The sequence below is a fragment of the Stenella coeruleoalba genome (genome assembly GCF_951394435.1).
Source record: "Stenella coeruleoalba genome assembly, chromosome: 17".
Lineage (NCBI taxonomy): Eukaryota > Metazoa > Chordata > Mammalia > Artiodactyla > Delphinidae > Stenella > Stenella coeruleoalba.
In genome coordinates, this window is record NC_137163.1 from 51,800,448 (window position 1) to 51,822,337 (window position 21,890).

The 21,890-nt window shown below is 37.8% G+C and overlaps 1 protein-coding gene and 2 pseudogenes across 4 annotated transcripts in view; 2 read left to right on the forward strand and 1 right to left on the reverse strand.

Annotated features, from left to right (window-relative positions):
• The window catches only part of WWP1 (WW domain containing E3 ubiquitin protein ligase 1), a 115,052-nt gene that overhangs the window by 81,547 nt on the left and 11,615 nt on the right, over window positions 1–21,890 (reverse strand). For both annotated transcript variants that reach the window (XM_079901449.1, XM_079901450.1), the window contains 2 exons: window positions 9,691–9,785; window positions 613–703 (listed from right to left, as the gene is read on the reverse strand). In XM_079901449.1, the coding sequence (XP_079757575.1) occupies window positions 613–682 (70 nt within the window). In that variant the 5' untranslated portion in view covers window positions 683–703; window positions 9,691–9,785. The remainder of the gene's footprint in view (window positions 1–612; window positions 704–9,690; window positions 9,786–21,890) is intronic.
• LOC307176033 (eukaryotic translation initiation factor 4B-like) lies at window positions 2,241–3,890 on the forward strand (annotated as a pseudogene). The gene is made up of 2 exons: window positions 2,241–2,255; window positions 3,220–3,890. The product of its transcript is annotated as a eukaryotic translation initiation factor 4B-like (transcript).
• Window positions 4,005–4,855, forward strand: LOC307176034 (eukaryotic translation initiation factor 4B-like; annotated as a pseudogene). The gene has a single exon. The product of its transcript is annotated as a eukaryotic translation initiation factor 4B-like (transcript).

Genomic DNA, 21,890 nt, shown 5'->3' on the forward strand with positions numbered 1-21,890 from the left:
GAAATGAACTCTGAGCCCTCCTACAAGAGTCGAAGTGTTACCCTCTGTGAGTCTTTCTCTTACCCTATTCTCCTAGATCTATAGGCCATCTCCAATCCCAAGCAGACCTATGACACTTTCCTCTAAGTTCTCACTGCATCCAGTTAATGATCACTTTGCATGGTAACTGTCCATGCAAAACAAATCTGTCTCAACATTATATAGTAAGTTCCTGGAGTACTAGGGCCTGTGTTTTCATATATAGAATTCCACTTAACAAATATTTGCCCAATGATTAAATGAATAGCTTAAATGGATGAAAAAAGGCTTTTAGCATCCTTCTCCATCCTAATAATCATTTAAGGGCCAGCTCAATGGTGTTTATTCCAATACACAAATTCTCCCACCACCAGAGGATATAGCTTCTCTGCATCCAGCACAGGTTCAATAAACACTTACTGAACACATAAAATATTTTTAGAGGGTTTCTAGCTTTGAGGCCTATTGCAACAAATACACCATGGCATGAATCTAAAAGAAAATATACTTATGAAATAAGTCTGCTGAATTAGGTATTAAAAAGAAAGTTTCATCAAGGAACTACTATTTTAAATTATTGTGAAAATAACTTACCAGTTACCTGTAACTGTAACCTTCCACTGTCATTATTACTAGTATCAGACCTTGGTGAAGCAGTGGCCATGTCCCAAAATTCAGCTTAAACCTACAAAAAAGTTAATTTATTCATATATTAGAGATTATAATTTTCAATATGATTAACACTGTTTACTTGAATTAACTAAGAAACCACACTTAAGAGAATATTTTCAACCCATCACATGTTGATATAGTCACAGCTGTCCCCCATTTAAAATTAAGACTTATTATTATTGTAAGAACTACAAGAGAATATGGCTAAGTAACCATATCTGGGTCAACTTGAGCAACAAAATAAATGATGGTACTAAGAATCCAGGGTCATGTGTTGATTTATAAATCAAACAAATACACAAATAATTTTTATATGTTTATTTTTACATATTATATAATATTATACAGTATTAATTTACTACCTGAACCACCTAAGTAAACTGTCCCTTTACTCTTTTAATACTTTAGTATGTATTTCCTATGAATAAAAATATTCTCACAATACAATAATAGAATTCAGGAACTTAGCTAGTACATTATTATTATCTAATATACAGTCCATATACTATAATTTCATCACCTGTCCCAACAATGTCCTTTATCATAATCTTTAAATACAGTACCTAGAGCAGGTTTATATATTACATTAAGTTGTCATGTCCCCAGTAAATCCTGCATGTTTCTTTTTATAGATAATTTTTTTCAAGTTCTGTTTCACTGCTCCACCCAATTTTTAGTTTTTAAATAAAATACAAAGCAGCTTTCTTCTGCATGGCAAATGTTTTAAGGCTAACCTTCTATACACTTTTAACCTACTAACATAAAGTAGAACATTCAGGGCAAGATTGAGAAATATTAACAAATATGTTTCTTACCCTTTATGAACTTTACATATTATGATTATTAAACAAACTTTTAAAAATTAGTTTTAGCAATAAAAGATAAAATAAAACATGGTCAAGCAAAGAGACTATGAAAATGGCATTGCATATCTGAAAAAGAATCATATAGAATTTGTTTAAACTCTTCATTTTAGAATAGTTTCAGATTTACAGAAAAGTTGTGAAGATAACAGAGTTCTCATATACCCTATACCCAGTTTTCCCTACTATTAATTTCTTATATTAGTATGCTACACTTGTCATAATCAATGAACCAATATCAATATATTATTAATTAAAATCCATAGTTTATTCAGATTAGACAGAACTTAAGAATCAGTAAACTTGAACATAAACCTAAAAAAATCATTTAGAAGTAATGCTGAAATAAACAGCTTGAAAATATGAAAAAGAAGCTAAAAGACGTGAAAGATAAAACGTGACCTGAAATATATTTCTACTCATAATCTCAGAAAATGAAGAAAGAGGAGGTCATACCAGGAGAGAAAATGACTTAATTTTCTGGAGCCATGAAAAACATTTATTCACAATTCTAAGAAATACAATATATATAAAAGAGGCAGGATAAACATAAAGACACTCACATTTGGACACAAAGCAGTCAAACTGCAGAACACCAAAAGAGAGCATGTTAAAAGCAGCCAGAAAGAAAAGTGATTACATATAAAAGAAGAGAGTAAAGTGATAGCAGAATTCTCAACAGCAGCAATGGAAGCACAAAAGGTAGAACAAGCATCTATGTGCAAAGAACTGAGACAAAAATTATTCAACCACTAAAACTCTCTCTGGGACACAGAAGGCATTAAGACTTTGCCAGATAAACCAAAAGAGAGTTTACCGGCAGCAGACCTTTACTTCAACAAAATCTAAAGGACATGTTTCATAAAAGAGTAAAATTACACACAAGGATGATCTCAGATGCAAGAAGGAAAAGACGAGTAAAGAAATTAGTAAGCATACAAATAAATCTAAATAAACACTGTCTGAATAAAATAACAATAACAACATCTTATTATGGTATTTAAATAAAACCCGTATAAACCGTTCAAATATGGAATAAGGAACAGAAGCATATAATGGAGGAGCAGGGTAGGAAGAGAGAGGATAGGAGTTGGTGATGTAAATTCTTGCATTGTCCAGCAGAGGGATTATGATCTGGTTTAACTTTAGCCTATATATTAATAGTATGTCAGCAGAATTTCAAGGGTAATCATAAAAGAATAGAAATAAGTGAGTATAATTTCCAAACTAGTAGAGAAGAGAATACAATTTAAAAAAAAAAATCAATTCCCAAAAAAAGGCTAGAAAAGGAAAGGAAAAAAAAAAGGCATAAAGCAACCCGGACTATCAGAAAGCACAAAGAGAGTTCAAATATAGAAATAATCACAATAAATGTATACGGGCAAATTCAAAAGTAAGACAAGAGACACCTACAAAATAAAGATGCTGATTGGATGAAAGCAAAAATATGGAAAAGGACATATTAGGCAAATATAAACAAAAAGAAAGCTGGGATTAGTTATAATAGCAGAAAAAGAGCATTATTAGGGAGAACAAAGAAAATGATACAAGATCCAATCTAGTAAGTAGAAATAAAACTCCAAATTTGCATGCTTAAAAAAAAAAAAAAGAAAAAAAGCCTCGTTTTGGTTCTTTCCCCTAGCCCAGCAAAGTGACCTGAGCCAAGAAGAATGGGAACCCTATCTCCCTAACAGGCTTACAGGCTGAGGATGGTAGTAACACTGGTGGAAGCAGCATCTATATCCCCAAACCAGTCAGCTGGACTGATAGAACAGATGATCTGGAGGATGTTTCAAGCACTTGGCACAGTTAGGATGACAACATGTATAAGGCACCTGCAACTAACCAATACATCCTGCCCACTGCTCCACAGGCTGCCTGGGAACCAGAGCCATTTCCCCATCTGCCACCCTACACTGCTTTTCTGGGGAACCCAACTTGTGATAGACAGAAGTCTCCATTAAGGAATTCTTTAGAGGATTAAGTATCAGTGCAGCGTATTTACCATGCGAACCCAGTAATCCAGAGAGGTTGAAAGGTTTCAATAATGCTGAGTTTGAGAACCTGGAGTCCCTGCTCTGTGTCCTCAACCTCAATAAAAAAATCTCTAGATAACAGAATTCCAGGGGACACTGCTAATCAAGCACGGGAAAAAGACAAGGATGATCATTCTTTGGGCTGAAAAAGAAATCAGCTTTCTCACAAAATCGATACAGACTTGAGGAACTGTCCTGCCATAGACAGCTTGGATTTGACTATCCACCTAGGAGAGGTGAAGAGAGCTTTGAAGGCAAACACTGTGATCACTACGGAGGCCAGGACTGCTATCATGACTAAGGCAGCAGAGACCATGGTAGAGGCTATGACTTCAGGATAAACAATGGCAGAAATACAAGTCGTAGTGGGTACTATAGGGATGACGACTACAGAGGAAGCAGGACCACTGTGAAGATGGATAGACAGGACATTCAGTCGTGGAGCACCAAAGACAACTGCTCTCCAGATGATTACAGGTGTGATGATAGAGGACCCTCCCAGAGACCCAAACTGAATCTAAAGCCTCAGAGTAGTCCTAAGGAAGATGACTCCTCTGCTGGTACTTCCCAGTTTAGTCAAGCAGCTTCCATCTTTGGAGCAGCAAAGCCTGCTGACCCACCTGTGAGACAGCAAGTAGAAGACCAGCTACAGAAGGAAAGGGAGAAATCGCAGCATCAGTTCGATGAACCAAAACTAGAATGACAGCCTCAGGAGAGACACCCAAACTGGCAGAGTGAAGAAAATTTAGAACAGTAATGGTCAAAGACAGGAAGTGCGTCATCTCAGATTGGGACCTTGCCACATCTGCCAGAAGTCAGACGGGGATGCATGAAGGAGAGTGAGATGTCTCTGGAAAATGAAATACTCACTAAGGCAAAAGACTGTCACTCTCCAACTTCTAAGCTTCCCAAACCTGATTAGCTACTAAAGGTAATGCTGGCCCCTCCATCAACAGAGAATGCTTGGGTGAAGTGAAGTGCTAATCTTTCTACTTGATCTCAGAGCTCAAACACAGAGCAGCAATCCCCTACAAGTGATGAAGGAAAAGTCACTCCAGCTCAACATCTCAGGAAAGATGAAACCTGGAAAGATGAAAATAAAACAGATTTGGTGAGTGTCCCGAAAGGTGAAAGTGGGAACTCAAGCATGGACCAAGAGATGAAGGAACAAAGACTAATGGAAGAAGTCTGAAAGGAAACATAACAAAGGATCAAGAACTCCAATCTGCAGCTGAGCCAAAGAACCCTGAAGAATCCAGCTTCTGAGTTCAGTACTGTGAGTATGCTGCTCTCCCAGTTGACAGTGAAAATTAACATAGAATTCTACATACTGTGCTTTCTCCTGGTCTCTCTTTACCATGGAACATTTCTAAGCAAATCAAATCTCTATCCATACAAGGCAAAATAAAATTCACCATCTCCTGGGGGGAGAAAAGCCTCCAAAGATTGTTAGAACCACAGAAAGAAACTGACAAATTGACCATTGCCTTGGGCGATTTCAACACACACTAATTTTCCATGGATCAAGTGGACCAAAACAGATGAAACTATTTGCAAAGCAGAAATAGAGACATGATGAAGAGAATAAACACGTGGACACTAGCGGGGGAAATGCCGGGTGGGATGAATTGGGAGACTGGGATTGACATATATAAACCGCTGGGTATGAAATAGATTATCTAGTGAGGAACTGCTGTATAGCACGGGGAATTCTACTCAGTGCTCTGTGGTGACCTGAATGGGAAGGAAATCCAAAAGGGAGGGGATATGTGTATACATATGGCTGGTTCACTTTGCTGTGCAGTAGGAGCTAGCGCAACACTGTAAAGCAACTATACTCCAATTTAAAAATTTTTTTGAAAAAATAAATAAATAAAAACAAAATGATTAACAAGCAGGACTTAATTAACAGAACCTTACATCCAATTACTAGAAAATAAACATTCTTCTAAGTATACATGAGACATACAGAAAAATAATACACACACTGGGAGATAATGAAAATGTCACTAAATTTCAAAGAATATGTATCATACTGTTCCCAGGCTCTGATCAAAATGCAATTAAGTTAAAAATCAATAATGAAAGATAAATTTTTAAAATACAAATAGAAAATAATAACACTTCTAAATATTTCATGAGTCATCAGAAACCACATTGGAAATTTTTCTAAAAATACTAAAAACTAAATGATAAAAATACCACATACAAACATTTTTGGAATACAGTAAAAGTTATACTTAGAGGCAAATCTATAGCCTTAATGACTTATACTAGGAAAAGAAGAAAGGTTGAAAATGAATGAGTTGACAGGCCAGTCTGTTAAGTTAGAAAGATAATCACAAGTAAATCCAAAGAATGTAGGAAATAATAAAGAACAGAAACTAATGAAGTAGAAAAAAGGTAACAGAAAGGATCAACAAAATCATAGTTCTTAGAAAACACTAAAACAAATAAATGCCTGGCAAGACTGAAGAAGGGTAAATAAAATGAAACAACATAAAGAGTCCCCCAAAAGACCAAGTATCTAAGGACATACTCAGGTAACAGATGTAGCAATGCAGATCTGTGGGAAAGGAGGGACAATTAAATGGTCCTAATATTATCAATATGGAAAGAATTAAACTGGATCTCTACCTCACATACAAAATCAATTCAAGATGGACTAGTGATATTATATGAAAGGCAAACTTTAAAACTTTAAGAAATTACAGCAGAAAACTGTTGTTTTGTGTCCTCCCAGAAGGAAAGATTTCTTAAACAAGCATACTAACCAAAGAAGAAAAGAATAAGTATTTTAACTATGTGGAAACTGAGAACTTCTGTTTACCATAAAACATCATTAAAAAAAAAAAAAACCTAAAAGACAAGCCACAAACTGGGAGATATTTACAAAACTTAAAACTGATTAAAGATTATTATTTAAACTATTTAAGAACCTCAAAAAAACACAAAAAATAAAAACACAGGAAGCAAATGGGCAAAAAAACCTGAACAGAAATTTTATACACAGGAAACTTGTTTGGCCAATAAGTATTTTAAAAGATATAGAATCTCATTATTCATGAGAGAAATACTAGCTAAGACCACATGAGATGTTATTTTCAAACTCACTAGAATGGTAATAACTAGGAGTTTTGACAGTACCAAATAACAGCAAAAAAAAAAAAAAAAAAAAAAATGGAGCAGTGGCTCCAAAAATGGCTCTTACACATTGCTACTAGGTGTTTAAATTGGTAAAGTCCTGCTGGTAGGTGTTAAATTTGGTAAAATTGTTGGAAAACAATTTGGCATTATTATGTAAAGTTGAACATTTGCATGTCCTTCAATAAGCAATTCTAGATACATACTATAAAAATTTTTGTACTTGTGTGCCAAGTATAAGCATTCTTCATAATAACAACAACAACAAAAATGCTCAAATGTCCACTGGTAGAACCATGGTTAAAAGAATTAGGCTAACACACAATGGAAAAGTAGTGAGAATGAATGAACTATAGCTGTAAGCAACAACATGAATGTATCTTAGAAACACAATAGTAAATGAAAAAAGACAAACAGGAGTTCTAGGTATTAACATCTTCCTCTCACTTAGTCCCACCCTCCAAGATTTAACGTTCTACATTCTACATTGGGCATCAAGAAATGCTTCCAACTCCTAATGACAAAGAAGAAAGAAATGTATTCTTCTGGTGGTTATCATGGCCTCATCTTTTGCTATGCATTTATTTTGAAAATGCCATGATTCCATGATTGAAAAAAAATCCAGAAACATGGGGGCATTGTGGATCCTGAGTCTCAAAAGCTTATACTATCAATAAACAATTGAATGAAGCCCACTGAAGAACTGCTGAGGTCCAAAGGGCAACCAAATGACAAGCTGTGACTCCTCCAAGGAGTACACCATCAATCTAACTGAAACACTTCTGCCAAACTCAAGAAATTAGTGTGTGGAAATATACCTGCTACACTCTGAATAAGGAGCTTTCTTTCATATATGGTACAACAATACCCACACAGTACAAAAATAAGTCTCCATGATTATTTTCTTGTCATAAATTTGAATATGCATTCTGAGATTTTTCTATTATTCTTTTATGATGGTTGAATGTTTTCTTTGAAATGTATAAAGATTTACAGACATTTCTCTATAATAAAATACCATTTGTGCAAGCTTTAAAAAGACTCTAAACAAAACATTAAACTCAAAACAAAGAACTGTATTTGTGGTAATACTATTTTTAAAAAAGAAATTTAAAAAAAAATTCAAAATAGCAGTTACTTCAGGGGCTGGGGAAAGACAGGAATATGGGGTTACAGAGGTACTCACAGGTAGCTCTTTAACTGTGTTAGTACTGACCTAGTTCTAAGTCGAATGGTTGGTTCCCAAATGTTTGTTTCTATTATTAAATTCCATATGTTACATATAATCTGGAATTGGCATGTTCAAATTACAGAATTTTTAAAAATGTAAAGAATGCATGGAAGCCAAGGAAGTAGACACAGGAAAGTGTAGAGCACTAATTCATCAAATGTGGTGGTAAGGGAGTATGTCTGCAGCCTAAGAAAAAGAAAGAAAAGCTAGAGCTTTCATACAGATGATGTGTAATTAGTCTTCCACGAAAAAGGCACTTCTTCCTCTGAACAGTAAATGATGGACCTAAGGATAAGTGAATATAAGAATTCATTTGGAGGTAGATTAAAAGAAAATTGAGGGACTTTATTAGTGAAATTAGACAGAAAGGTAATTGCTGAGGTTGAGAATAAGGTACATAAAAAAAATTGTAAAGTTTAAAATGCTGTGCAGACTGGGAAAATGCCAACTAGGCAAAAGACTGTTTGCTCTAACAGCTTAAAACTTTTTCTGTATCCAGATTCTCACCTCCAAGCTACTTCTCCCTTTGTCTTATATAAACCAGCCCTCAGACTCAAGAGTGCATGCCTCCAGTCACCAATAACTGCAAATTTAAACTGCAAATGATAAAGATCCTTCAAAAATGGTGCTATTTTGCCTTAAAAGGGAAGATACACAGCAAACAAAATCATCTACTTCAACATGCAATTAGTTCTCACACTTCATTTAATAACAAAGATGTTACGGCACTTAAAATACATGTAATGTACTGTTACATACATTCTTTTTTTAATGTGATAATTTTTTATTGAAGTATAGTTGATGTACAATATTATATGTTACAGGTGTACAGTGTAGTGACTCATAATTTTTAAAGATTATACTCCATTTATAGTTATCATAAAATATTGGCTGTATTCCCAGTTTGTACAAATATATCCTTGTAGCTTATTTTATACATAATAGTTTATACCTCTTAATCAATCCCCTGCCCCTACATTGCCCCTCCCCCTTCCCTCTTAACAACAGTAACCACTAGTTTGTTCTCTATGAGTCTGTTTCTTTTTTGTTATACTCACTAGTTTGTTGTATTTTTTAATTCCACATATAAGTGATATCATACAGCATGTCTTTCTCTGTCTGACTTATTTCACTTAGCATATTACCCTCCAAGTCCATCCGCTGCTACAAATGGCAAAATTTCATTCTTTTTTATAGCTGCATAAAATATTCCACTGTATTTATATGCCATATCTTCTTTTTTTTTTTTTTGCAGTACATGGGCCTCTCACTGTTGTGGTCTCTCCCGTTGCGGAGCACAGGCTCCGGACACGCAGGCTCAGCGGCCAAGGCTCACGGGCTCAGCCACTCCGCAGCATGTGGGATCTTCCCGGACCAGGGCACGAACCCGTGTCCCCTGCATCGGCAGGCGGACTCTCAACCACTGCGCCACCAGGGAAGCCCTATGCCATATCTTCTTAATCCACTCATCTGCTGATGGACACTTAGGTTGCTTCCGTATCTATATATTCTTTTATCTGAGCATTATAATAACACTATATGAGTAGGGAGGTACTATTTCCATCTTATAGATGAGGAAACTGTGGCTCAGAAGTGTTAAAGATCTATAACCATATTTTTTATGACAATGTATTTCTCAGTCTACATAGGTATAATTAACTGTCAGCATGTATGGAGTTTAACTCCTAAATACAGTCTTAGTTAAATAAAGTTGTTAATCACTTACTTTGTACCAGGAACTGTTCTAGATACTGGAGACAGAAAGATGAGTAAGACACGATTCCTTCTTTCAAGGAGCTCATAGTCTAGTGAGGAGACAACCTATAAACAAATAAACAGCTTTCAGTGTGACAGTTACTAAAATAGATGCAAAATGTCAACTAGTACATCTGAGGTTCACAAGAGAAATGGATAATCCAACCTACAGGAATCAGGAAAAGGTTCACAGATAAGGTAACATTTGAATGAACTGTGTCTTAAAGTATAATTCTTCAAGAAAGAATTATGGAAAGTATGGCGCGCTGGAGAACTGTTGGTAAGGTTGGTGCAAAGTGATGAGGCCAACAGGCAAACGGTAATCTAAACTGTATAGGATCCTATGGGATAGTTCATATGGTATCGAAAGTATACCAAGCACAGTAGTTTAAAGCTTATCCTGAAGGTAACTGATAGACACTGATAGGTTTCCACAGCAAGAAACGCATTTTAGAAGAATAACTTTGGTAGCAAGGGTCTAGATTTAAAATAATCAGTTTAGGGCCTCCCTGGTGGCGCAGTGGTAGAGAGTGCACCTGCCGATGCAAGGGACAGGGGTTTGTGCCCCGGTCCGGGAAGATCCCACATGCTGCGGAGCAGCTGGGCCCGTGAGCCATGGCCGCTGAGCCTGCGCGTCCGGAGCCTGTGCTCCGCAACGGGAGAGACCACAACAGTAAGAGGCCCGCGTACAGAAAAAAAAAAAAAAAATTCAGTTTATCTGAACCAGAGCACTGGTAATGTGAAGGAAAAAACTCAGCATATGTATAAGATCTCTGACAGATGATTATGGGATAGCTGAGGCTTAGAAAGAAGAAGGATTCTGAACAACCAAAATTTCCCACTTCACTATCTGGGTGTGTGATGGAGCCATAACCAGGATAGGGAACAGAAGTGAAGCAAATTGTAGGAGACAATATGGCTCAAAGTTTTCAAGAGCCAATTCTGCAGTTAGACTACTTGAATTTCATTTCCAATTCTGCCACTTAACAGCTGTGTGACCAAGTGTGACAAAAGAAAAAACAAAGCCTGAGTTTTAACAAACTTTGAAGTGAATTGGTTATTCATCCAAATGAATTTAGGTCATAACCTATGCCCAGAGGATATGGCCAGTTATATGTAAGCTGATTATGTCCAGCTCAACCCTTTAAAAATGCCACAAAGTTGAATATGGGTTCATTATTATTCAACTGCAAAGAACAGAGTAAGAGTCCTGAATGTAGATAATAAAATACATTTCCAGTCCTCCAAGGTTACAGACCTATCAACTCCTCACTTAGAAGGTACATCTTAATTGTCTGCTTACTTCATGATGTCATTCTTAAGTCAGAAGCAAAATTTTAAAAAAAATATCAAAAGATCTGATCCATTTTGCATACTATGCATAGTATTAAAGACTGGAAAAGACAGAGAAATATCATCATATATCTATCTGCCTGGATCAATTAATAAACATACTGACTGCCTAGTCTGTAAAGTGGGTATGGCAAGGACACAAAAATGGTACAAGACAAAGCCCCTGTTTCCATACGGGTACTCTAGTTTTAAAGATGATATTAATACACAGGTAACATCTCAGTAACAAGACAGGATGGTACATACCAGTTGTTAAAGAAGTTTAGTCCAATGAATGTGGAACTTGAAAGGTTAGAAAGCCTCCATTTAGACAACAGCACAAAATTTAAAATTCAGTGAGTGTGGCAAAGATAAAGATAGATGAACAAAGCCTCCCTCTCCCTAAAATATCCAAGATTCAACAACGCTAAAGCAGAAAATAAGTATTTCATAAAATCATAAACTAGGGACTTCCCTGGTGGTCCAGTGGTTAAGAGTCCATCTTCCAATGCAGGGGACGTGGGTTTGATCCCTGGTCGGGGAACTAAGATCCCACATGCTACGGGGCAACCAAGCCCGCAATGCCACAACTACTGAGCCCGCCCACTCTTAGAGCCCGTGTGCCACAACTAGCGAGCCCCCACGCTCTGCAGCCCGCGTGCCACAACTAGAGAGAAGCCCACGCACTGCAACAAAGAGCCTGCTCACCATAATGAAGATCCCGCGTGCCTCAACTAAGACCCGACGTAGCCAAAAAAAAAAAAAAAAGTACCAAAAACTTACCCCTTGAAAAAAAATAAACTACAAAATAGGGGATTTAATTTTAAACAATAAAAGAATATTACTTCTATATAGAGATCATTTATAAAAATATACTGTTGATCATTTCAATGAATTTATAGAACAGGAGAGTAAACAACTCATCCTGATTTGCACAGGACCATCTAGGTTTTGAGTTCTGCTTCTTGGGAACCTCCCATTTCTGGGCACGCTGAGATCTTTTACTAAGGGTAACCTTAGTAAACGATGTAATGGCTCTAACTACATAGACAGCTTTTTGGATGTATCTCAAGGGTATTTTTCTAGTGGAATCCTGTTATAATAAAGCATAATTCTGTTAGACTTTACAATTTCTGTATGACCTAAATATTCAGAAATGAAAAATCAATTTTATAGGGACTACTCATCATTAGGCCTCAATTTCACAACCCTGGGGACTACATGTAGGGAGAAGGGAAGAGGAAGGAGCAAAAACTTTCTCAATACCCAATGCCTTTAAACTTCAGAATTGTTTACTTTTACCAAACTCTCCAAATAATCACCACTCTGGTACCCTACGGATTTGAAGACACTTCCAACTTCCTGCGTAGCCTCCAAACACTGAGTCCAACTGTTCTTCCTCACCTCATGCAGTCACCCTCACTCCAGTCTCCGCTTCTGTGCCAATACTGTATCTTGCGCACTTCCATTCCACTGACTAGCAGGGATGACCCCATGCTGGACTGGCAGGCGCTACTCTGCTCGGCATCTCCGAGCAGTTATCTCCAGCACTGCGCTCTCTCTTCAGATTCTGTCTGCCTTCAGTCCCCCCAGCTCTCCCCTGTCCTAGTAGCACCTAGTGGTGATACCATCCCTAGTTTATGCCTGCACAGCACTTCACAGTTCCAAATTTTCACATTCCCATCTCAAGGAAGTAGGCCAAGTACAACCATTTCAAATTTTAATACTGTAACATTAACATTATTTTTAATTCCTACTCTATCTCCCATGGAGCTTTTCTTACCAGGATCTCTCAACCACTGTGCCTCTTCCTCTACCTTCAAATAAACTTGGTGTTAAGGTCTCAATACATACTTTTAATTGTTTGGGATAGAAGCTAGGCGATTTCTTAAAAAGTTTACTTGTCCACACTGACCTCTCTGTATAAACTTCACTGATTAATCCTCTTAATACAAAACCTAGGAATTTTACCCTCCTGATAATTTACAAGTGCCACTGGGTGAAAAGGAATAACACTTTAAAACTGTGCCATTCCAGTGACTTGAAGAGCACTTGCATTACCTACCAGACAAAGGACAAATGAAGACAGGCATCCACAGGTACTTTTTATCCTCCAACTACAGTCTGGGTGTTTATTTTCATGTGAAAATGCCTATCTAGGGCTTCCCTGGTGGCACAGTGGTTGAGAGTCCGCCTGCCGATGCAGGGGACACGGGTTCATGCCCCGGTCCGGGAAGATCCCACATGCCGCGGAGCGGCTGGGCCCATGAGCCATGGCCGCTGAGCCTGCGCATCCGGAGCCTGTGCTCTGCAACGGGAGAGGCCACAACAGTGAGAGGCCCGCGTACAGCAAAAAAAAAATGATATGAAAAATGCCTATCTAATCATAGGATCTAATAACCACAACTTTCTCTCTTCCATCTTTCTGCACTTTCAGTAAATTTCAAAGTTCCTTTTAGTGCACAATATATGTCAGTTTATGGGAAGAACACAGGAAGTATTTTTTATGAGGAAAATGTATTTATCTTCAAAATGCCAAATTTCCTGTCAGTATTAATATCCAACTCTTATTATTTATCCCCACCCATTTTCGGATTTTCAACCAGAGGAGGTAAATAAATATATTAATTTTCCCCAAGCCTTCTGGTTCCGTTTTCAATCATCTTCCAATTTTTACCTGTACTTTTCCAGCAACACAAATCTAGGCCTCTTTCCTTGACTTTTCTTTTTCAGCTGTATCTCATATCTCCCCTTTTGCAAGTTCATTCTCTTCTTAGTCTTTACCTGTCTCACTTTCTTGTGTCCAATGAGTTTATAATCAATCGTATTATTTTATTTTTAAGTGTTATTCCTCTCAAACAATTACATAGAAAGTCTGCTTTATAGTTAACTTGTCTCAAAATTTGCCTCTCATTAATGTATGTATCTGGGCTTCCCTGGTGGTGCAGTGGTTGAGAATCTGCCTGCCAATGCAGGGGACACGGGTTCGAGCCCTGGTCTGGAAAGATCCCACATGCTGCGGAGCAACTAGGCCTGTGAGCCACAACTACTGAGCCTGCGCATCTGCAGCCTGTGCTCCACAACAAGAGAGGCCGCGATAGTGAGAGGCCCGTGCATCGCAATAAAGAGTGGCTGGCCCCCACTCGCCACAACTAGATAAAGCCCTCGCACAGAAATGAAGACCTAACACAGCCAAAAATAAATTAATTAATTAAATAATTAAAAAATATATATATATATGTATCTGCTGCCACCTCAAGCTAATAAGCAAAATAATTTTACACTGAAATGCACCATACACATCACAATTTTAATTTTTTAAGCACTAAATCTTGATCCATCTATAGATTTCCTTTTAACTGCCAATTTTAACCATTTCCAAACTATGTGACCACCTTGCTCTCAAAATTGTTCTGTGTAATCAATCTGCTCTTAAACTATCAGTTACATAATTAAAACAAATTTCTTTTCCTTTCTCAAATCTACAAACATTTGTATTGTTACTGCATGCCCCTTGCTGTAACAGTCAAAAGCCTTGCTGAATTTAACCTTATGCCTCCTCAAATTATCATGGCACACACCCTTATACCCGCTGCCCATTAATTCCCTGCAATTTATTTCCTAGTTTATTTCCTGCAATTTATTTATTCACTAAAAATTCACATCCAATAGCTGGTCAAACTACTTACTCAGTTCTCTTCCTCATTCTCGTAAATTCTAACCAAGGTAATTCTTGATTCTGGGTACTTTAAATTCTATCTACTTCTTTGCCTTAAAACAGCTTTCCATCACAGTAAGGCTCCAGTCACAGCACAAAACACAATCAGAGCAACTTAACTTGCTCTGATTTTCCTATCAAGGTGTTTGCCCCCAATTAATAATAGTTACAATTACCTACCCAAGCAAAACTAACAACGAACCGTTTAAAATAAAACATGTTTCATGTGAACGTCAAGCCAGCAAAATTTACAAGGTCTTCTTCCATACAGAATGCAAATTCCTTCCCAGAAAAGCAATAAATAATTAATAATAGACTTTGGACAGAGGACTGGAGGCTAAGCTAGCAGTAACTATAACATACCAAAGTAAAGGCCAGTCTGGAGATCAAATATCAAAGATACTTCTATTCTGAGCTGACAGAAGTACTGGTTTTTGCTCTTTTCCACGTCAGAGGTTGGCAGATTTAAAAAAATTAATTTACTGCAAAGTGAATATAAAACTCTCAATATCTAGTAATGTTAGAAATTAAAGAAACCCAAGTCAGATCCTGTCAACAAGTAAGCTTTTGCTTATAGAAGATCTGCAGCCTGGCTGACAGGTGGGGTGGGGGTAGAAACAAATAATTGAAAAGAAGAAACCATCATGTGCCAGAGTCCAGTGTGAATCTGGATTTGAACTTCTGCTCCCACATTTACTAAGAGGCAGCAGAACAGTGGTTGAGAGAGTAAATTCTGCAGCCAGACTGCCTGGGTTCAAATCCCAGTTCCACTACTGGCAAGCTCCTTTACCCCACAGTGCCTCAGGTTTTTTTTGTTTGTTTGTTGCTTTTTTTCTAATTTTATTTATTTTTTGGCTGCATTGGGTCTTCATTGCCGCGCATGGGCTTTCTCTAGTTGGGCGAGCAGGGGGTTACTCTTTGTTGCAGATCACGGGCTCTAGGTGCATGGGCTTCCGTAGTTGCAGCACACAGGCTCAGTAGTTGTGGCGCACACGGGCTTAGTTGCTCCGTGGCATGTGGGATCGTCCTGGACCAGGGCTTGAACCCGTGTCCCCTGCATCGGCAGGCGGATTCTTAAGCACTGTGCCACCAGGGAAGTCCCAGTGCCTCAGTTTTTATATCTATAAAATGACAAAGACGGGCTTCCCTGGTGGCACAGTGGTTGAGAGTCTGCCTGCCGATGCAGGGGACACGGGTTCATGCCCGGGTCCAGGAAGATCCCACATGCTGCGGAGTGGCTGGGCCCGTGAGCCATGGCCACTAAGCCTGTGCGTCCAGAGCCTGTGCTCCACAATGGGACAGGCCACAACAGTGAGAGGCCCCCGTATCGCAAAAAAAAAAAAAAAAAAAGACAAAGACAACAGTACCTACCTCACAGAGTTATTAAGAGAATTAAATGAGTTAATATTGACAAATCGCTAAGAAAACTCCCTGGCACACAAATGCTTAATAAATAAATTGACATGACCTTGGACAAGTAACTTAACCTCTCTCAGCAGCAGATGTCTTAGAAGAAATTAGTATCATATAAGCAGTTTGTGAATTATAAAGTGCTGTATAAATGCTAAATTATTAAGAATATAACATGAAAAAACAATATTAAATATGAGAATGAAAAATAAAGCATTTATAGAAAAACACAGTCTTACTATATTGCAATTTTATCAGCTAATTTTTCTGAATACGGAGGTTACTTAGAAACCTAACACTTCAACCTTCTGAGACACTCATGCCATCTACCTTATTTTAAATAATTTCTGATGGAGATTCTTATAAAAATATACTACATAACCCTGTCCTAGTATAAGTCTCTGAAAATGAAGTATACCCTCCTACTTTCCAAAGTGACCGACTACCTACACAACTTTCACCTCCTAAGATATACTCCCTCCCCACATTTATACCCTCTTCTTTTGGGCACCAAACAGACTTGGGGTTTGTGTATTATTAAAAAACAACAAGAAGACAAAACGAGAAATGGGAAGGGAAGGGAGGGGAAGGGAGGGGAGGGCAGGGGAGGGGAGGGCAGGAGAAGCAGAGATAAAAGCAGGGATAAAAGCAAGGGAGAGTACTTCTCAACATCCGCAACACAACCCTCTTCTCAAGCTTCGTAAATGCTCATCTAAACTACAGGCACATGGTCTCCCTGCTCCCACACCACATCCATCCTCTACCAGTGGTCGGAGTGGGCTTTCCAAAACAGTACGCGCCACAAAAACTGTTTCACACCCAATGTTCTCTCCTTTTAACTACAAGAAATCCAAACTCATACATGGCCCCACGTGACCTGCTGCCCCTACATTTCCTACCTCTCTCCTCCCCTCTTTTCTCTCTCACTGGCATTCCTGCCATCCCTAACCTGAATACCTTGTGCTGCTGAGAGACCTCTGTTTTCACTCTCCATCTGACAGTCCCTTGGCTACCTTCTCAGCCTTAGGGCTCCACTCAAGTATGACCCGTTCAGAAAGAATCTCTAGTCAGCCCAGGCACAGCCAAAGCCTCACTCCTTCAACTCTACCACCTCACCCTATTTTATCATTCTCAATGATTTACGTTCAGTTATCTTAACCTCTTACTTCTGTCTCCAACCCACGCCGACCTCCAAGGGCAGCGACTCCATCTTATTTATTCCCAGAACCCAGGCTAAAGCCTGGCCGAGGGAAGGCCCCCCAGAAGTATTACTGACTGACTGAAACAGACCTCAGAAAATAGATACTGGAGGTAAACGTAAGCAGAGTTCAAAAGTGAACTGCAAGAGTGAACTGAAGCCACCTGCTGCGACAGGTGGTCTTTCATCCAGAAAAGGCCTATTGCATACAATTAGCAGGGAAGAGCAGTACTGAAAGGCTGAACGGTAGAGGAGAACCATGCACAGGGTTGAAGAAAACTTCAAGAAAGAATTTCAAGGAAAAGAAGAGTGGCTAGGCCCACCAAGCACCCCAGCAAGATCAGTAAAAAGAGAAAACTGTTTACTGGACTGTATGGATGTTACCAGGCCTTTAGCAAGAGCAATTTTAATGGAGTGGTAGGGGCCCAGAGGCCAGAGGCTTCAGAAGTAAATTAACAGCCAGAAACCTCTGTTCAGATGTATGATTGTATAGGAAAAGAGATATAGCCTTAAAGGGAGGCGTACATACGTTTGTTTTTGAAGACAGAAGAGACCCTGAACATGCTTTCAGGCAGCAAGCAGCTGACGTCACAGAAAAGACAATGATTACTACGACAAGATCTCTGAGAAGTCAGGATTGGTTGAGATTTAATGCAGAGGTACAGACATAGTTCTTACACTGAGACTAGAAAGAGAAAAGAATGAGTGAAAGTGCAGATATCTCTGACATTGTCTGGGAAGAAAGGTAAGGAGGTTTTACCTGCCAATTCCTTTGGTGAAGGAGGCATTGGGAATACAATGGTCAATAAACATAGACCAAATTCCCTGTTTCAACAGGGATGTGGTAGGTAAGGAATTCAAGGCAGACAGAGCAGAGACTTGGGCCCAGGTCAGTAGTAGCAGCACCAATCCCCACAGATGTGTGATTTTTTTTTTCCAACTCACCTTTATAGTTCACGTTTAGAAGCAAAGATATGTTAGAGCTGTTTAGAACATAGGATCCAGAAGAGAAAAAGGCATACTCTAGCTACTACCAAACTACTTCCGGTTCTTCAGATGCATTACGTACACACACACTCTCTGCCACCTTTGTTCATTAAAATTCAGCTAGAGAAAATAAAATAACTGGTATTCTCCAAAAAAGCTCTTTACCCAAAGCTCACTAATGACACATATTTCTAATCCACTACCAGTTTTCCTCAACCTGGCTGCATGTCAGAATTACCTGGGGACTCCACCAGGGGCCCCAAGTGATTCTCACATACACATCTAGGCGCCCATGACTTCCTACATGTTATTCCCACTGCTCATCTACCTAATTTCTAATCATCCCTAAAGATTCAGCTCAAGCAAACACAGCACTATAACCATGTTATTTCTTTATCTCCCCATTACACCAGAAATTTCTTTATTACTACTCATCTTTATAATTCCAGCCCCTAGCCCATTGCTCAGCCCTTACTATATACTTTAAAAATGTGTTAAATGAAGATTCACAATCAATAAAACATTTAACCTGTAGAAATGGTTAGAGTAGTTATGTTAAAAAAAATGTACCTATATAGCACAGAACTAAAACTTTAAAATATTATAAAGAAAATCCTATACAGGTGGGATAAACCATCTATACACTCTCCCATCTTTGCTTTGATAATTCTGAGCACCAAGTCCATGTCCACCTTACCAATGTGATTTTATCTCCACAGCCCACAGTAAAGGCTCAATACAAAAATGTCCAATACAAAAGTAAAGGATAAGTGTTACCTAAAATGTTCATTTGACTTATTAAATACTCAAATGTCCAACAGTATATATACAAGAGAAAAGCTCATTAAACTTGGACACTTTCTGTCCCTAACTAAATATTCAAAATAATTCAGAAGTCTTAAATTAATCCCCAAATTATATAACAATTGGACTCTCAAAGTCTGGGGGAAAGACGGCTACTTAGAACACGGTACAGATTTTCCCAATAGGAATGTTATAAATGGTGGTGAGATACCAAGACCAAGGCACAAAAGCCTACCAAACCCATTAAGAGCCAAACCACTGGTACTGTCCACAGAGGTGTTTCAGACCTTCCACAAATACATATTTGTGTGCATATGCAAAAATGAAAGCAAAATTCCAAAATAAATAGTTGACACTGAGAAAAAGTACCAAAAGCACTTTGCATGGTGCCTAATACATGGTAAATATGAGTATTTGCCGTAAGTTATAGTTGTTTTCTCCCAGAATCCCTGATTTCAAACTTCTGTGTTCATCAAAATAGCTTTATTTTTCTCACTGCATTCTAGACGATAAATTCCAAGCATGCAGGACAAATCCTGGCCATTGGCCATTGTATCCACCATGTCTCCCCCAAAGCCTGGCACACAGGAGTGTTTAATACTATTTAGATGATTATATTTGGATACTTGTTGTCAACGATTTGAATCTTAAAAACAACTAAGTAAACACAGGCTTAAAACCAAATAGCCTCATTTAGTTTTTAGGTGCTCTTTTAAATGAACTACGGTACTTCTCAAATTGATTTTTTTTTCTTTTAAAACTACCATCAAAATGAAGGAAAAAAGTATAAAAATTCAGGTAGAAAATATTCCTCCAAGAGTCACCAGCTTGGAAAACACTGCTCTAGATAACAGTCTCACTAAATGGCTGAATGAGACAGGGCATCTAAACTTCTTTGGGCCTTGGTAATCCTATTGATTAAGAAATGGAGGACAGAACATATTGATATTTTCTAGCTTAGAACTGCTTGACTATAAACACTGCATATTTCATGAAAACGTGAGAGTAACAACCATCCACAATCTTTGCATCAACCTAACTCACAACTGTTTCCAGTTTTGTACCATTATTTTCCTCCAATACAGATTTTTTTTTTACAAAGTTGAAATCCTAGTGTACAAATCATTTTATTTTCTAACTCCCACCTCCCATTTACAGTAAGAACTGCTGAATACAAATTTGATTGAGCCCTTGGCCAACATCAGAGAACAATTTAATTTACGCTTGTAGTTTTTACAACATACCTTTGGCAACAATATTCTAGAAGGCCACAAGATGGTGATGTTGCTCCATAAAATGCACCTTTTAAAAATATAATCGAATAACTTAATACCAACTTTCCAAAAAATGAAATTAATAGTTTTCCTCCACTTCAAGTAAAGGATATAAAAAATGCTTGTACTCTATTTAAAAGAAAACATTAATGAGGAAGAAAATATATTCATCAAATTTAACAGCAACTGTTCTAATTTTCAAGCTAAACAGTTATGGTCCTTAAAAACAAAACAAAAACACAGGACTCTGGCACTATCACTGTGTCTTTTATCACAGGAATCTTTCCTTCCCTCTCTGCTCCATCCCCTTCCTTCCTCAGGTCATAAAAAAAAAAAAATTACATTTTCACTTATTCATTGACTTTTTCATAATTATTCTTAATTTAGAGAGATAATTCCTATTTCCCTGTTTTAAAAGAATTGATACTCAAATGTATTTCCATCAACAAAAGTAAACTATAGCAAAATGAAAATGAAATCATTTCTTTTCTAATTTGCTATAATTTCTCAATTTCTTATAATGTACAATATTATGTTTATAATGGCAAATTACCAAAGCTTTTCACGCAGAAAATGTTTGCAGTTGGTCATTTTCCCCATACCTTAGCAAGTATCAGTAGAAGGAAGGTTTCCCATTCCTGTGGTGCTTATATAATGTCAATTAAAAAGAAAAATCAAATAACAGCATCTTAAAACTTGAGCTCCAGACCTACAGAATCAACTTAAGTTAACATGTAAAAAGAGCTGCGTAAATACTCCCTAAGCAGAAGAATAAGATGACAGAGCGTAACTACCTGGAACTGGCAGCACTTACGTATGGTGCCTAAGTGACACAGAAACATGGCCAATCTTAAACCTGGAATCTGAATCAGGTCTCTGACTCCAAAAATAGTAAAAATCACAGTGACCATTTATTAGGCTCCTATTATTTGCCCCAAAAAACTATCTCTAATGTTATCAATCACCCTTCAGAGTCATTATTTCTACTAACAGGTAAGAAAAATGAGGTTTCAGGAATGTAAGTAAATTGCCCAAGGTCACAAAACTGGTGAAAGTCAGGATTTTGAATCCAGATCTCCTGGGCTCAAAGCCAATGCTCTTCTCACTACATTTGCGCTACAAACACAGAATATAAAAAAGAAACGCTGAGCTAAACCCAAACCTTAAAATAAGCAGTTTGCTGTACCAATCTGATGTTCCCATTCTTTTATCACTTAAGCAACTTCAGAGTAGGGTGGTTTTGTGGGGCTTGTAAGCTAGGTCATTGAAAACGTTTTTCCTGAAGGTTGAGAAAGTAATCTAAAACAGCGAATGTGTAAAAGCATAAACACACTAACAATGAAGAAGGTAGGCTGCTCAGGCTGTGTTTAATAAATCATTTCCATGTATTCTGGGAAAAACATCCAGGGCAACATAACATTCTCACTCTGCAAAGATCAAATTTCATG